Source organism: Hemitrygon akajei, chromosome 19 (genome assembly GCF_048418815.1).
Source record: "Hemitrygon akajei chromosome 19, sHemAka1.3, whole genome shotgun sequence".
In the NCBI taxonomy this organism is placed as follows: Eukaryota; Metazoa; Chordata; class Chondrichthyes; order Myliobatiformes; family Dasyatidae; genus Hemitrygon; species Hemitrygon akajei.
Window position 1 is genome coordinate 60,358,292 of NC_133142.1, and position 18,006 is coordinate 60,376,297.

General features: G+C 42.5%; 1 protein-coding gene across 8 annotated transcripts in view; it reads left to right on the top strand.

Moving 5' to 3' along the window:
* cacna2d2a (calcium channel, voltage-dependent, alpha 2/delta subunit 2a) overlaps nucleotides 1-18,006 on the top strand; it is a 904,752-nt gene that overhangs the window by 646,108 nt on the left and 240,638 nt on the right. For all 8 annotated transcript variants that reach the window (XM_073072600.1, XM_073072591.1, XM_073072592.1 and 5 more), the window contains 4 exons: nucleotides 518-649; nucleotides 1,068-1,125; nucleotides 10,998-11,048; nucleotides 11,757-11,856. In XM_073072600.1, the coding sequence (XP_072928701.1) occupies nucleotides 518-649; nucleotides 1,068-1,125; nucleotides 10,998-11,048; nucleotides 11,757-11,856 (341 nt within the window). The remainder of the gene's footprint in view (nucleotides 1-517; nucleotides 650-1,067; nucleotides 1,126-10,997; nucleotides 11,049-11,756; nucleotides 11,857-18,006) is intronic.

Consider the following 18,006-nt stretch of genomic DNA (forward strand, 5'->3'; position numbering starts at 1 on the left):
AGTTAATTAAAATAAACCATTTCATTCAAAACTCCTGTAATGTCACTGTAAGTAGATATTTCCAGAACACAGAACATAGAACACAGGGCTCATTTTAGGCCCTTCAGCCCACAATGTTATACCAACTTTATAAACTGAGGTCTATCTAACCCTTCCCTGCTACATAACCTTCCATTTTCCCATCATCCATGTGCCTATCTGAGAGTTCCTTAAATGCCTCTAATGTATCTGCATCTCCACCACCCCTGTGTGAAAAACAAATTACCTCTGACATATCCACTATGCTCTCCTCCAGTCACCTTTACATTATACCCCATTATATTAGCCATTTCTGCCCTGGGTTAAAAAAAAATTTAGCTATCCACTCGATCTATGTGTCTTATCAGCACTTAGGACTGTCCCAGGACAACCCTTGGAATGCATTCTTCTGTCATTGGTTACTGAGCAGTGGAAGAATTTTGGTAACCATGTATTGTTGTTTCTGGTTTAGTGCTTCCAATACCTTTTATGATTTCAGCGACTGTTATCCTCAATGAGTTGAACTGGACAGCAGCCCTGGAGGACGTGTTCAAACGCAATCGCGAGGATGACCCTTCGCTACTCTGGCAGGTGTTTGGAAGTGCCACAGGTGTCACCAGGTATTACCCAGGTATGTCACGGGTATCAGGCAATGCAGTTAACACATTGTCATGCAAACTGCGAGTAACTTCGCTACTGAGTTAAGAGACACACATTTCTCAACACATCTTGCTCAGATCCTCATGATTCATTTAGAAGGTTGTCGAGCCATGACAATGAAACAAAACTCCTTTGAAGAGTGAAAACTGGCCTCTTCGCTCAGTTCTCGTGAGAGTTTTCTGCACTGAGAGTTGCACCTAACAGAATTTATGCTTGCATCTCACCTAGGCTCTGCTTGACCTTAACTCAGGAGTGTCACTGAAAATTCATCAGAAGAATCCTAATGGAACATGGCATGGAATTAACCAAGTGTTGATTCACAGTTTGAATATGCTTACTCTCTCATCCATGTCACCAGTTTACCTTTGTACTGTTTGTGTTCTTTGCAGCAACTCCCTGGGGCCTCCCCAATAAGATTGATCTGTATGATGTACGACGGAGACCCTGGTGAGTGCAAACATGTCCATCACTTCAGTAGAATGAGGGTGGCCTGATAGCATAGCAGTAAGTTCAACACTTTACAGTCTGCACGCTGTAAGATCGAGCTTCAGATCCCTCCGCTGTCTATGAGGAGTACGTATATGCGTTCTCCTGGTGACCTCTTGGATTTCTTCCAGGTTCTCCAGCTTTGTCCCACATTCTGAGGAAGCACGGTTAGGGTTAGTGAGTTGTGGGCATGTTCTGTAAGCACCAGAAGCGTGATGACAATCCTCACTGATTTGATCTGATGCAAAATGATGCATTTCACTGTATGTGCAGATGTTTCAATCTCAGTGTATCAAATAAAACTAATCTCTTTAACCTGATGGTAAATTGGGTTACACTGAATTACATCATTAATGAAAGCCACTGCCTCACTGCTCTGATGACCCAGTTTCGATCCTGACCTTGGGTGCTGGGGAAGGATAGGTTACATGGGACTTAGTGGGAAAATGGGATTTCTTGGTGAGCCAGCATCAACTTGAGGGGCTGAATAGCCTACATGTGTTCATGTATGAAAATATGTTTGTCTAAAGATAATACAGTGGCTTCCCATTAATTGGGACAGCTGCTTATTTGGGACAACTCTTAAAAAACAAAAACTTATCGAGAAAATAGCTGGGATTCACTTCATTTATTTGGTACACTATACTGCTTAAATGGGGCAGGAGACTGTTGCTGAACAGTTTCTAACTGGCATCAGTCACATGAACCTGTGTGGCAAGTAGACACTACACCATGCTTGGATCAAACACTTTTTAAATAGTGTCAGTTGCATGTGCTTCTTTTCAAAAGGCAGTGAACTTTGTCACTGACAGTTGGTGAGAAATAAGCAATAACTGTTTTGCTCACTGCGGTTTTAAGTATTCAGACTTGGAGATGCCAGAAACGGTCAGGAGTGAAAATGAAACAATTTCACTACTCCAACAAGTTAGGAACTACAAAGAACTTGAGGGTATCAACAATCATGTTTTTTTCAATGAAAATGAAGATTTAGAGGATGCAATTGTTGAAGGCATTGTATAAAGCAATCCATTATCTGCAGTAGGTGTCTGTGCTGACTTTATTCTTTTGGTGGTTGTCCATCATACCCAACTATGTCAGAAAGCCTGCGCAGGAGAGTTTTTAAAGTAGTTCCACTCTCTCGACCTTGGAAGACCGGGTCCGGTGGGATGAGTAGTTGTCACAACTGGGTCTTCCCTAGTTGCAATGGATGACCATGACCACTCCTGCACCTTGCTGTGCCTTTTGCTGTCCACGGAGTGTTGCAGAACCTTCTTCCTGGCAGTTGGATCTCATCTGCCCAGTCTGCTGGAGTTAACTTCACATGTTAGCACAGGGTTTGAGGTCTGCTGGCTACTCTCACCTGATTTAGCCTGCCTGTTGAAGTGGTGTTAGGATGTGGCAGCTGCAGCATGCAAACAGATACTTGGAGCCACAGGTGAGAGACGAGTATCCGGTGGGGACTAAAGGTGAGAGTGCACTAAAGGTGAGACTGCACACAATATGTCCCTTCACCACAGGTACTACCCCTTGCTTTCATCCCATACAGCCCTTCGTTCAGTTACAGTCAGTCAAAATAAAAGACGACTGGATGAATTCCTCCATCGATGACTAATAGGTACTACTGCAGTTTTATAGTACTGTATTGGTAGTGTTCAAATTCTTCTGTATTTCATTTAAATACATGATTTATTACTCAGTTAAAACAGCAGTTTATCTTCTATACCTTTGTAACTATTTTGATGACATTTTGGCTAATTGTGGCAGCTGCCTAATTTGGGTTAAAATGTACTGGGCTGGATGTTAACCAGAATCTACTGTACATCCAAAATTGCAGCCTTTCTTTCTGAACTCCAGAGAATTATTCATGTTGCTGGGACCCGAAGCCTTGAGTTATAAAATGAGATTAGATAGGCTGGGTTTGTTTCTCCTCAAGCCAAGGAGGCTAAGAGGTGCCATGATAAAGGTACATAAGATTATGAGAGGCATAAATATAGTTATTAACCAGTGTTTGTTTTACATGGTAGGAGCGCCTAAAGTTAGAGGGTCTAAATTTAAAATGATAAGAAGGAATTTAATAGGAATGTGATGGGGTTAATTTTCACACAGAGTAGTTAGCATCTGTAATGAGATTCCAGAGGAGCTGGCAGAGACAGAAACAGTCACAACATTTAAGAGACATCTAGACATGGTTGTACTTCAAGTAAGTGAGATAAGCACAGATAGGTATGATGGCCAGCACAGACACAGTGATCCAAGGAGACTGCTTTCATGCTGTGCAATTCACTCATCTCTGTGAGTTCACTGATCTCTAACAGTGCCTCATTTGATAACTTCAGGATGCAATCAAATTTGTTTCTCGTTTTACTTTCCTCTGTAACAACAGTCTCCTCTAACACTCTGAGGTACCCAGCTTCCTCTTTTGCCTGCCTCACTGACAGCAGAGTCTTCAACTTCCAAGGTCCAACATTTTCGAATTATTTCCCTTTTTTGATCTACTTACCTCAATTTCTCCTGACATAATGTTACATTTACTAAATAGTCCTGTGAAATATTCCAGCATGTTTTGCTGCTGAAAGGGTCCGAATTAAACGAGTTAAGAGGATAGGCTGAGCAAGCCAGGACTTTTCTCTTTGGAACAAAGGAGGATGAGAGGTGACTTGATAGAGGTGTACAAGATGATAAGAGACATACACAGAGTGGACAGCCAGAGAATTTTTCCAGGGCAGAAATAGCTCATACAAGGGGACATAATTTTAAGGTGATTGGAAGAAAGCCTAGGGAGAATGTCAGAGATAAGGTTTTTAACACAGAGGGTGGTGAGTACATGAACTGCCCTTGTAGAGGCAGGTACATTAGGGACATTTAAGAAACTCTTAGATAGACACATGGATGATAGAAAAAAGGAGGAATATGTGTGAGGGAAGGGTTAGACTGATCTTAGAGTAGGTTGAAAGGTCGGCACAACATTGTGGACTAAAGGACCTGTACTGTTCTGTAATGCTCTATGTTCTACACGTCTCATCAGGGAAGAAGCTATGCAGAACTCGCATCAGGACCTCCAGACTCAAAAATGGTTACTTCCTCCTCCCCCTAGCCATCAGGCTGATGAACACCTCCACCCATTAACACACTCACCTCACTATTATTTACAATCACATACAACCAGTCTATGTACAATCAACCTATGTACAGTCTATGTACAATCAGTCTATGCATATCAGACTACATGAAATCTGCCCATAATCAGTCTATATGCAATCTGCCTACGTACGGTCTATGAACGATCAGTCTCGGTATATCAGTCTGTGGATATAACAGTTCCTTGTACATTATGTTTTATAGGATTGCTTTTATTTTTCTATTTATTGTGTTTTCTTTGTTTCTTTATTGTGTTTTTTATGCTGCATCAGATCCAGAGTAATAATCATTCTGTTCTCCTTTGCACTTGTATACTGAAGAATGAAAATAAACAAGCTTGAATCTTAACAAGCCTTCTAAATACTTGTTTTTGATGATGAGATGATGTGTGAAGTGAACTGACGTACCTGCAGGTTTCAGGGATTTCCCGTAGATGTCAAGGTTCACAGCAGCACTCACGAGAATCCCAATGCTACCGTTTAGCAGGTCCATCCCCAGCATGGTGTTAGCTGTGGATCAATCAGAACACACAGTTACAATTTGTCCACATTGGGATTTAACTGATCGGGATCAGCAATGAAATGGAACAGTCAGTCACAGGGAGATCGAAAGTAAATGGACAAATGTGTGGTGAATGTGAAAGTAACAAAATAACTAATGTCATACCATTTAAAACTCTGGTTTGACTACGTTTGGACTATTGTGTGCAGTTCTGGTTGCTGTATTACAGGAAGGATGTGGATCTTTCCACATGCAGGGTGCAGAGGAGACTGTCTGGATCAGAGCGTATTAGTTATGAGAGGTTAAACGAACCTAGAGGAATGTCAGAGGCTGAAATAAAATCATTAGAGGCATAGACAGGTTAGATCCTCTTTTTCCCAAGGTGAAAATGTGAAATACCAGAGGACATTGTTGGGGTAAGGAAGGAGGTTAAAGGAGATGTTGGGGTCAGGTTACAAAGAGAGTAGTAGGTGCCCGGAACACCCTGTCAGGGGAGATGGTAGAAATAGTTATGAGAGCAATGTTTAGGAGACATTTCAACAAGCACACGTTTTTATTTCATGTTTCTTGCGCCTGCAGATTTGTGGCTTTTAGTGTATAGGAAAGATGAGATAATGCTGGGAAAATGCAGAGGAGATTTATATGGAGATGAAAAATTCTTACCAGGATTGGAAGGCTTGAGTTAGAAAGAGAGACTGGGTAGGGGAGAGATTATTTTACCCTTGACTGGGGGCTGAGGGGTGACCTTACAGAGGGGTATAGATAGGATGAATAGTCAGTATATTTTTCCCCAGGCTCGGGAGTCTAAAACTAGAAAGATAGATAGGTACTTTATTGATCCCAAAGGAAATTACAGTCACAAATATACAAATAATAGAATTGAAAATTAAGTTACCATAGTCTAACAGGAGGGAGGGTCATCACTTCCCTGGCTATAGGCTGACTCGTTATAGAGCCTAATGGCCCAGGATAAGAATGATCTCATAAGTGCATGCAGTGCAGTTGTCTTAGTCTATTACTAAAGTGTACCCCTCTGTAAGGTCACCCCTCAGCCCCCAGTCAAGGGTAAAATAATCTCTCCCCTACCCAGTCTCTCTTTCCAACTCAAGCCTTTCAGCCAAGATGGCATGCAGAGGGTGAGAAACATTGTCCAGAATTGCCAGGATTTTCCGTCGGGTCCTTTCTTCTATCACAGCCTCCAGTGTGTTCAGTTTGACTCCTATTACAGAGCCAGCCTTTCTAATCGGTTTATTGAGCCTGTTGGCATCACCCATGTTGATGCCATTGCCCCAGCACACCACCACATAGAATATTGTACTGGCAACCACAGACTGGTAGAACATGTGAGGGAGAGGCCTGTGTACTCCATAGAACCTCAGTCTCCTCAGGAAGCAGAGGTGATTCTGGCCTTTCTTGCACACAGCCTCTGCGTTGGTGCTCCACTCAAGTCTATCATCCAGGTGCACCCCCAGGTACTTGTAGGTCCTCAACACATCCACATCCTTACCATTAATAGTAACAGGTAACAGGGAGCAGTGCAGGCAGTCTTCCTAAAGTCCATCACTGTTCTCTTTGTCTTACTGATGCTGAGCTGCAAATGATTCAACTTACACCATTTGACAAAGTCCTCCACAAGGCCCTGTAATCATCCTCCCGTCCTCCCTTTATACACCCAACTATTGCAGATGACAGGACTCAGTGTTGTATCTAAAGTCTGAGGTATACTGAGTAAACAGAAAAAGACCCTATACAGTCCCCTGTGGGGCTTCAGTACTGCTTATAGCCATGTCTGACACACAGCTCTGCAGCCACACAAACTAGGTCTGCCAATGAGATAGTCCATTATCCAGGATACAATGGAACTGCCAGCCTGCACTGAATGGAGCTTCTCCCCCAGCAATGAGGTACTGACGGCACTTGAGAAATCAAAAATCATGATCCGTACCGTGCTGCCCTGCTTATCCAAATGGGAGTGGAGGGGGGGGGGGGGTAGATTTAGATGGGAACTGAAGAGCATCTTTTCCATACAGAGGATGGTACGTATATGGAATGAGCTGCCAGAGGAAGTGATAGAGTTGGATACACATGCAATGTTTAAAAGGCATTTGCACAGGTACAGAGATAGGAAATGTTTAGAGAGATATGAAACAAGCAGCTGCCAACAGGACCATCTCAGGTAGTGAACTTAGTCAGCATGGATGAGTAGGGCCAAAGGGCCTGTTTCTGTTCTATATAACTCTGTGAATCCATCTACATCATGTGCTCATGCTCTGCAATGGAAATTGAATCAGAACTCCAGAGAACAACAGGGCAGTGCAGTTTCTGCCCTGAGTGTGGAGTTAGTGTGTTCTTCCTGTGAATGTCTGTGTTTCCTCTGGCTCTTCCAGTTTGCTCCCACATCACAAAGGTATGTGGGCAGCAGGTTAATTGTCCACATTTACCCCTAGATAAATTACCCCAGCATGTAGGTGTAGGTGTGTCAGAATCAGAGGGGAATTGATGATAATATGGAGAAGGGAAGTGGGAATAAAACACAATGCGTTTCGAGTTAGTGTGAATGGGTACATGGCGCTCAAAGGGTCTGTTACTGCAGTTTATGATTCTATAACTCTGAAGATTTATTTCTTAGCCTTACAATAATTATTATAGACATTTTAAAATGCCATTGCTTGTTATTATGAGTTATCAGCCAAACCTCCGCACGGAAGGTTATTTGTCACCTGTCTTGTGGCACTGCTGTACAGCAGTTATCAGAACAGTAATGTTGAGGAGGTGTCTGGAAAGATACAACTGCCTGACTGTTGGGTGTTCTTACCATTTCCTGTTTTTATCTCAGATTTCCAGCCTTTGATTTTTTGTTTGCAACTAGAAATACAAAATCTTAAGATGAACAATCCAGAGATTTGAGCTCAAATCCCACTGAGGAATTTAAATTAATTTAATAATTTGGTAGGCGCCAACTGGCTGTAGTAATGATGATTCCAAGAAAGAGTGGATTGTCATAAATCCTCTCATCTAGTTTACTGATGAACCAGGGGAAACCTGCCATGTTTAGCCAAGTGACAATGCCAAATCTCTGCTTATGAGATCACAGAGTTGCCAGTTTTCACACTGCATGCCAGTCACTGGGTCAACACTTAACCAGAACACAATGGGGCAAGGAAGATTAAGAGATCAGGGAACAAGGAATTCCATATTTTTCAGTAGCCAGAACTGGATAATGTCCTCAAGGTGCATACTGATCAGGGTCATGCAGTCATTTCACTGTTCACTTTGAACATCCATTTGGCATAAATGGATACTGTGTTTTGTCTGACATGTTCCCTGAAAGTTCAGCAGAAGGGACAATGCTTTGTATGACTATTGTATGTCATCATGTTGATTCCTGACTCAACAATTCATTCCATTTACAGTGCATGGGTTTGTCTGTTCAATGCTTCTGCAAAATGAATTTTGAGGCAAGTGCCAGAGCTTCTTGCTCTGTCTGCTTCCATAGATCTAACACCGTCCACTTTGGAGTGGGCACTCTGGCATGTAGAGGGAACTACTGCTTCACAGGTCAGGTAATCCAGGTTCAATCCTATCTTCTGGTACTGGCTCTCTGAGGCTTGCAGTTTCACCCTCTGTGACCATGTGACTTTCATCCCTCATCCCAGACACGTGTGAGTTGGTAGTCATTAGCCCTTAAAACTATGCGTAGGCGACTGGTAGAATCTTGGCGGTATTCAAGTCAAGTTTAATGATATTTAACTATATACATGTATATAACGTATATAACCACATAGTGTATATGGAAACAAGACAACGTTACTCTGAACCAGGGTGTAAAGTACAGTAGTACACATAAGGATAAAATGTACAGATGAATAACAACTGAAGTCCATTAATATTAAATATTTTAAGGTACAGATTAACCAGTGACACTTCGAATACGATGCAGCAGGGAGTTCCTGGAGGAAGAAACTGTTTCTCATTCTGACCATTCTTGTTTTTATGCATCGTAATTTCCTGCCTGATGGTAGAAAGTCAAAGAGGATGCTGGATGGATGGGTGGGATCCTTAATAATACTAAGGGCCCTGCGTATGCAGTGCTCCTGATAAATGTCCCCAATGGATGGTAGGGAGACGCCTGTGATCCTCTCAGTTGGTGCAGTCTTTCATTGGTTCACTTATGGTTAGTAGATTTATTGAGTATGCCCGCAAAAAAACGCATCTCAGGGTTGTATATGGTGACATACAGTATATGGACTTTAATGATAAATTTTCCTTGAACTTTGATTCTCCTGGTGGGTTTTTGTGCTTTTATTTGTAAAGATATTTACAGAGTAATTCCCCTGCTATTTCCTTATTCCCTATTATAACTTATTCCATCTCTGTCCATGTTGACTTCCTCTTTTTTACATATAGAAACATAGAAAACCTACAGCACAGTATAGGCCCTTCAGCCCACAAAGTTGTGCTGAACATGTCCCTACCTTAGAAATTACTAGGCTTACCCATAGCCCTCTATTTGACTAAGCTCCATGTACCTATCTAAAAGCCTTTTAAAAGACCCTATCATATCCACCTCTACCACCGTTGCTGGCAGCCCATTCCACGCACTCACCACTCTCTGAGTAAAAACCTTACCCCTGACATTTCCTGTGTACCTACTCTACAGTACCTTAAACCTGTGTCCTCTTGTGGCAACCATTTCAGCCCTGGGAAAAAGCCTCTGACTATCCACACAATCAATGCCTCTCATCATCTTATACACCTCTATCAGGTCTTCTCTTTTCACATTCTTGGTTCTCTTTTATTAAGTTCTAAAATATTCTCAATCTTCAGGCCTTCTGCACTTTAAGTTCAAGTTCAAGTATAAAGCTTAACTAGAAAATGTTTCTCAAGACCAAGATGCATAAATCTCATTCAGCACATAAAATAATATTAACAGATAATAAAATGAAAGATAAGGTAACTTTATAAACTTTTCCTAAGTCAGCTGTGGATGGGCCACATTTCCCACTAGTGATGCCAGGTTTGACACCACTCTGCTCTAGATTGAGTGTAGGTCATTGGAATAAGGGGAAGATGATATGTCATGCATGACCCGGTTTGAGAAGGATGCTGTGCGATCTCTCCTGATAAAGTGAGGTCACTGAAAACCATATACTGTATAGTGAGTGGCTGGTGCTACTTCCTCCACTTCTCATGAAGTCTTTACACATTAACAATTATGTCCATAGTGAACAGATATCTTCCACTCAATGAGCAGCTCTTCAACCATTTAAGCATGCACAGGAGGGTTCTGGTGTTGAATTTCTCTGAGTCATATGTCAGAAGGCCCCCTCCCCTGTAAAATCTTCTTTCTTGAACATGGTCACCATCTCTGAGAACCCTTGTATATCCTCCTCTCTTCCCAGATGTGGGAGATGAGATTGAGAGTGATGTTCCTCTCCACCAAAGTTCAGAACCAGCAGGGATGCCTTTTGCTCCCCAGACCATGCTGTCCTTCAGTTAGCACATGACCATTTCAACAATAAATGGACTGGATAGGATGATGTCACAATCAAGAAGATGGTCAAAGTGTTCCTTCCTGGCAGTTCTGACAACCTCACTGTCTTTAGTAAGTTCCCCTCTGATCTTGGCTGTCAGTGGAGTAGGGCCTTGTATGGCTTTGTCCACACTAGTGATGTGTGCATGTCCTGGTTATTTGAGAAGGTGCACCTTGTGTACAGACTGTCGTGTATTTGTATATGGCACCGATTTTCCATATACACAGATAACATTACACAGAGTGAACCAGTATCTATCCCATAGTCTGTTTCAATTATATTTTCTAAACACAGGGACTAGTTTAGACCATTTTTCACAATATTTATCCCAGATAATTGTCCTTTAGTGTTAATGATGAACATCATGCACAGTTTGTTGAAGTGTGATCCTAATGGGATTGTTTCATTATTTTATCTCACTATGGTGTTTGCTGAATTAAAGCAAGACCTGTGGTGTATTTATAGTGATGACTGTTTCTGTTTTGAGAAGATAAATTATTATGCTATTCCTCTGTGGAGTATTTGAATGTATTTCAGAGAGTAATTTGTTTCCCTTCCAGAACCTTTCACTAAAAATCACCACCTATAATTTGCTCAGCTCTTATTAAAATGCAAGCATGACAGACTAACTTGCATTCTCCCTGCTCCATTTCATTGCAGGTATATCCAAGGTGCCTCCTCCCCAAAGGACATGATGATTATAGTGGATGTGTAAGTACTAAATTGCTTGCCCTTCATTTACAAGATGATGCAGTGCCTTGAAATACCCAGCTTTGTTGAGCAACAGAGGCACTGCTGCCTTTGAGTGGTGCTGCATACACCACGTTGCATAACTATCTGCATTAGAGGTGAGAATGGAGGAGGTATTAGTTGCCCTGGCAGGAATAAAGGTCGATGGATCCTCAGGACCAGGGCTGCAAGAAGAGGGGTCTCGGCCTGACACATTGACTGTTCATTTCCATTGATGCTGCCTGACCTGCTGAGTTGCTCCAGCATTTTGTGTGTGTTGCAGTATGGTTCATGTGCTTTACATACATAGCCTTCAATAAAGCCAAGATCCCACAGGAAGGCAAATTCAAAAGATTAGAGCTCATGGGGTCCAAGTCAAGTTGACAAATCAATCCAAAGGTAGCTTAATTCAAAATTCAAAGTAAATTTTATTATCAGAGTATCTATATATGTGTGTGTGTGTGTGTGTGTGTGTGTGTGTGTGTGTGTGTGTGTGTGTGTGTGTGTGTGTGTGTGTGTGTGTGTGTGTGTATATATATATATATATATATGTTGCCACATATTGATTGGGAAGGATGTGGTTGTGTGTATGCCTAGGTAGAATGTGTGTGTATAGGCGATCTATCACTATATGATGATTTCCCAGTGTTTGTACTGAACTCTGAAGAATCACTGTGTTGCTTATTTCAGGAGTGGTAGTGTAAGTGGTCTTACACTGAAGCTGATGAAGACGTCTGTTATTGAGATGTTGGACACACTATCTGATGATGACTATGTTAATGTTGCTTCGGTAAGCACTGCAGAACCCAGCTGAATATGCTATTGCTATTCTATACACAGGTGGCCTGACTTTGGATTAACAGCTGCCATAGGGGATGGAAATTTAATGTTAATGAGCTTGAAATCTTAAAACAACACCATCAAAAACTTTAATCCATCAATGTGGGGAAGTTCTAAAACTGATTGAGGTGTAGTGTCAGGAAGCAACTTTGTTAGTTAAATCCACCTCTGTCCAATAAACAAATTACATTAGCATGAGTGGGATTGTCTATGCTCCTGGAATATTGCACAGAGAGACCAGCACATTCACTGACATTCACCCCTGAATATGGGGGGGAGGCAGGCGAGGATGTCTCGAATTATCCCATTGCTGGCCACCAATATTTCTGGGTGTGGAGAGAGCTCACACCCAGAGAGAGAGCTCCGTAAAATTCACAATTTATCTTTGTGTAAATTGAGTTGATATAAATACATTTGATAGTTTTGGGGTGTTCTTGAGTTTGGAAACATAATAAATGTCAAACACTGGCTGGTTTGACTATCAATAAAGCACAGATCCTTGACTAAATCTGTGCTCAGTTCAGAAATCAGAAGTCTATTGGCCAACGGGAAGCTCGTTGTTGAGCTTTGTCCAAACACTGCTCAGTGCTGTGAAAGCACCTAGATCCAGGAATCAGGAGATGCTTCTTGAACGCACACTGCAGCTGACCATCAGAGAGCCTCCACTGGCCCTGTAACCATTGGGAAGGAAGGACAGATGAAGCAGTGTTAGCATTCAAGGAATTAGCAGAGGAGCTTCACAAAATAGAAAGGTGGATTCTTTGGTGCTGCCTTTCTACACACCCTCACCCCCCCTTTCCCCTCCCTTGCTCCTCATCATTAACTCTTTTCCCAACATCTCTCCCTTTTCCCTCCTTCCCTTTCCTTGCCCTGCTCCCCTTCTCCCCTCTCTCACCCATCTTCCCCATTCTCCTCCCTCACTCCCCTTCCCTATCCTCTCCCCATTCCCTCCTCTCACTCCCCCTTTCTCCATTTTTCCCTCCCTCCCTCACTACCCCTTTCCCCTCCCTCTTTACCCACCACCAGTGTCTCTGTTTGCTGCTGTTGCTGTAGCTCTCAGTTTGGGAATTCATTGAGCAATGTAACTGGAGGAAGCCAGGGGTGAAAGTGCTCAGCTGCTGGGTCTCCAGGTTTATGTTCTAAGCCTGGTTCTAATGACTGTCTGTAGATGTCATCACAAACTTGCGTGTATTTTTCACACACTTAACATTGTAAGATCAGGCTTCATACGGCAGAATGACGTGCAGCCAGGATACTTTGGGATACTTTGGGCGAACTGCTTTGATAAATGATGTTCCTCAACTTGCATCTTCTGCATCACAAGCCATTTCACACTTCCTTCAAAAAAAATAAAGAGAGCTGATTACTGTTGTAATGGTCAGTCTGCTGAAGTTCCTGACAGGACAGTTAAATCCAGACTGGCCAGTCGCAATGCTTCCTTAACAAAAGGGCAAGTTCTGACTTCAAGGAAATGTGGATGGGCGGAGGCGGCAGATGAATTTACTGCTGAAAAATGTGAAGTACTATGTTTTCATGGAAAGAATGAGAAGAGACAATTTATACCAGAGGTCACAGCTTGTCAATCTGAAACATGGATGTGGAAGTATCCGTGCATAGCTCATTCTGCTGAACATTGTGTGCATGCTACATTGGCAATGCTTGCAGGCTGCCCTAGTGATGCACCATCAATAACTCTCAGAGACAGGAGGCGAACGATAGGCCTTTATTAGCAGCAAAACGGAGCACAGCTTCTCGGAGACTGAGGGAGGAGCAGTGCCTCAAATCGCCTTTATACAGGGGTCTGTGGGAGGAGCCACACGAGCAGTCAGCAGAGGGGCGTGTCCAGACAGGTATACGTAGTTTACCACTCCTAGCACATCCTTAGGTTGTGTTAGTTGTTAACACGTTTCTCTGTATGTTTTGATGGATTGGTTCCGAGACCCCCCCCACGGATACCAAAAAACACGGATGCTCAAGTCCCTTATTTAACATATCTCAGTGCAATGGACATTAGGACCCAGCAGTTCAGCTCTGAATCTGCAGTGTTTCTGTTCACGAAAATAATCATGATCACGATTTGAAAATAAGGTGGAAGTAATAATGCGATCGGAAAGAGGTGAAACGTCATTAGTCATTGGAAAAGCGTTAGGCTACAGTCGGTCAACGATCGGAACAATTTTAATGCAACATGTGAAAGGCCCTGCCCCGATGAAAGCTACAATTATTACTAAGCAATGCAGTGGTTTAATTATTGAAATACGTATGTTTCTTGTGTTTTATATGCATAGAAAGGTAAAATATGTATGTTTGACTAACTGACACTAAATAATACCGGATGTACCTGTTCCAACCTCAAATCCGGCTTAAAGACGGACTCGGGAATGGAATTCATTCATAACCCGGGGACTGCCTGTACTTTTAAGTCATTTCTAGATTACTTATAAAACCTAATACAATGTAAATGCTATATAAATAGTTGTTATACTGTATTGTTTAGGGAATAATGACAAGAAAAAATAGTCTGTACATGCTCAAACAACGCATGCTGGAGAGAGAACTTTCAGGTTTTCCTGATCCGCGGATGGTTGAATCCGCGCACACGGAATCCGCAGATAAGGAGGGCCGACTGTACGTGATAAATAAACGATTATGAATCTGAATCGGAGTTGGAAGAAGCTGCAGAGGTTGAGAAACTGACTAAAAGAGCAAAGGGTCCTGGGCTTTATAGATGGGTTACAGGAATAAGGAAGTCATGAGAAGCCTTTACAAATCACTACTTGGGTTATAACAGGAGGATAGTGTCCATTTCTTGGGAACCATTCTTCAGGAAAGATGGAAAGGCTTTGGATGGGGTGCAGAAGAAAGTCATTTGACTGTCAGCTTTGCTTATATGTTTAAGTGTCTGGATTGTCATCGGAGTCCAATAGCTTGTGACTGAGAGGTGAGAATGCTGGTGGACACACTTCCCCTCTACCGGTGCTCTATTATAACACAGGCTACATTGCTCATCTATAAATGAAACAAGCAAGCAAACTTTCTGAGGAAAACAGATTGGCCCCTTCCACCAAGGGACCAACAAAAAGCTATAAGCTGCTGATGACTAACATACTGCTTCTGCTTTCACTTTCCTGCCAATATTGTATTCTTAGTCAATGTTCTGAACCCAGAACTGAAGATCTATTTGAAGGTTACAAGGCTGCATAAATAATTATCCTGAAGTATAATTTGTAAGATGCATTCAAAGGCTTCTTAGCATTTTTATTCACTAGATTTACATCCGTCCATTGGGAGGGTTAATAGCTCATGGCCCTCTCAATAATTAGTATTTACCAATTAAATGGAATCAGTCTTGCTGTTTCAATCTATTCCCTGACTGAAAACACAACCAAGACCTGCCCCAAGAGTTTAGTTTATGCATTCATTGTACAGTGAGGATCTAAGAGTCATGGCTTTGATCCCTGGGTCAACTAATACCTGATAGGGTGATGGTAGCTGCAATAAGCTTCAATCACTTTCATCAAAATCAGAAAATGCAGTCAGGATTCTTGTGCATATTAGCAGTAAGTGGCCAGCAGAAGGTATGTGGGTGATTTCTCCAAGTTGAATGAACTGTTTAAAATGTGTAGAATGAAGATTTTTTTCTTTATTAGCTTAAACATAGGAAAAGATTACAAAGAAATTGGGCTGTCGTTATATGACCCCAGTTATAGAACATAGAATAGTACAGCACATTACAGGCCCTCTGGCCCACAATGTTGTGCTGTCCCTCAAACCTTGCCTCACATATAACCCCCCCACCTTAAATTCCTCCATATACCTGTCTATTAGTCTCTTAAACTTCACTATATGTCTGCCTCCACCACTGACTCAGGCAGTGCATTCCACGGACCAACCACTCTCTGAGTGAAAAACCTTCCTCTAATATCCCCCTTGAACTTCCCTCCCCTTACCTTAAAGCCATATCCTCTTGATTTTGGCCATAGCTAGTGAGTTGCCACATGTCTGTTCACCACACTGCAAGGAGTTTAGGATATCACCAGAGAGAATTCATGGACAAGATGCCAGGGCTGGAGAATTTTAATTCAGGATCTGGAATCACCATCTGTATGTGTGGTAAATTTGGCAGAACTTTCATCGCATTTAGTAAAGCGTTCAGAGGAATGTTTTATGTTCAAGAACCAACATGACTAAGAGCCAAGACCTGGGATTGGACAGGTACTCTTTCTTAGCCAGCACAGGCACAGTGCACCAAGTATCTGCCTTCTGTCTTATGACATTTTCAAGATTCTATGAGCCCTTGAGAAAGGAAGCAAACACCACAAGATCACATGGTTCGAGATCTCGGGATGGTTGAGGGCAGGCAGGCTGAGCACCGAATAAGATGTCTGCTGCAGCAAGGTGAGCCAGCAGGAATGAAGAGAAATGAGGCTGTGAACTGTGTCGGTCTGATGAAGTGTTCCTTGTGACCCATCTAATCCTCAGAGACAAGAGGAGCTTCATCAGCTCCATGACCATAGATGCACAAACATTTGGTGCATTGCCTCATCTTTACAATGGACATATAGTCCCTACGTACTTCTGTCCCCTTCATGGAGACCTTAGTGCTCTCTGTTCCTTTCTAGAACCCAGATCCAACCAGTTCCCCTCTACTAATGCCTTCTTCCTCCTAGTGAGACTTATGCTCACTCTAAACAACTTCTCCTTTGATTCCTCTCAAATCAAAGCTATAGCTGGTGGCACTCATGTGAGCTCTACCTAGACCTGCCTTTGTGGTACAGTCCATGATTCACACCTACCTTTCTCTATTATGTTGATAACTACATTGGTGCTGCTTCCTGCACCCATATGGGATTTATCAATTTCACTAATTTCTCTGCCAATTTCCACCTTGTCCTCGGATCCACTCCAACCATTTTCCACACCTCTCTACCCTTTCTTGAATGCTCTGTTTCCATCTCAGGAAACAGACTATCCACTGATATTTGCTACGGACCCACTGATTCCAACAGCTACATTAACTTGCATACCTCCTTCCACCCCGAGTTTCTCTGAGTTTTTCTGTCTCCACCACATTAGTCTTCTCGATGAGGACATTGAAATGCCCTATCTTTTCAGAAAATGGGGTTTGCTTCCCTCTGTTAGAACATAGCAAAGCACAGGAACAGGCCATTTGGCCCACTATATTGTGCCAACCAGCTAAAAAGCAAATCAAAAATACCCTCCTACCTACACCATGTTCATATCCTTCCATCTTCCTTACATCCCTGTGCCTATTGAAAGGCTTTGTCTCTACCACCATATCAGGTAGTGCTTTCCAGGCATCCATGGCTCTCTGAATAAAAAACTTACCCCTCACATCCCCCTTGAACCTGCCCTATCTTACCTTCAAAGCATGCCCTCTGGTATTAGACATTTCAACCCTGGGAAACTGATAGTCTCTATCCACTCTATCTCTGCCTCTCATAATTGTGAAAACCTCTATCAGCCTCCGACGCTCCAGAGAAAACAACCTAAGTTATTCCAGCCTCTTGTGATAGCACATGCCCTCTAAACCAGGCAGCATCCTGGTAAACCTTGTTGCACCCTCTCCTAAGCCTCCACATCCATCCTATAGAGGGGTGATCAGAACTGTACACAGTACTCTAGATGTGGCCAAACCAGAGTTCTATAAAGTTGCAACATAACCACCTGACTTTTGAACTCAACACTTTGACTAATAAAACCAAGCATTCCATAAGCCTTCTCAATCACCTTATTGGCCTGTGTAGCCACTTTCAAGGAGCTGTGAACTTGGATCCCAAGATCTCTCTGCTTAGCAACACTGCTAAGGACAACACTGTTAAGGACCTTGTCCTGACTCCTTGCTTTTGCCCCACCAAAATATAATATCTCACATTTATCTGGGTTAAACTCCTTCTGCCACTTCTCAGCCCATATCTGCAACTGATCTATATCACGCTGTATTCTTTGCCAGTTTTCTACACTATCCACAACTCCACCAATCTTGGTATCATCCACAAATTTACTAACCCACCCACCTACATTTTCATCCAGGTCGTTTATATACATCACAAGCAACAGAGGTCCCAGCATAGATCCC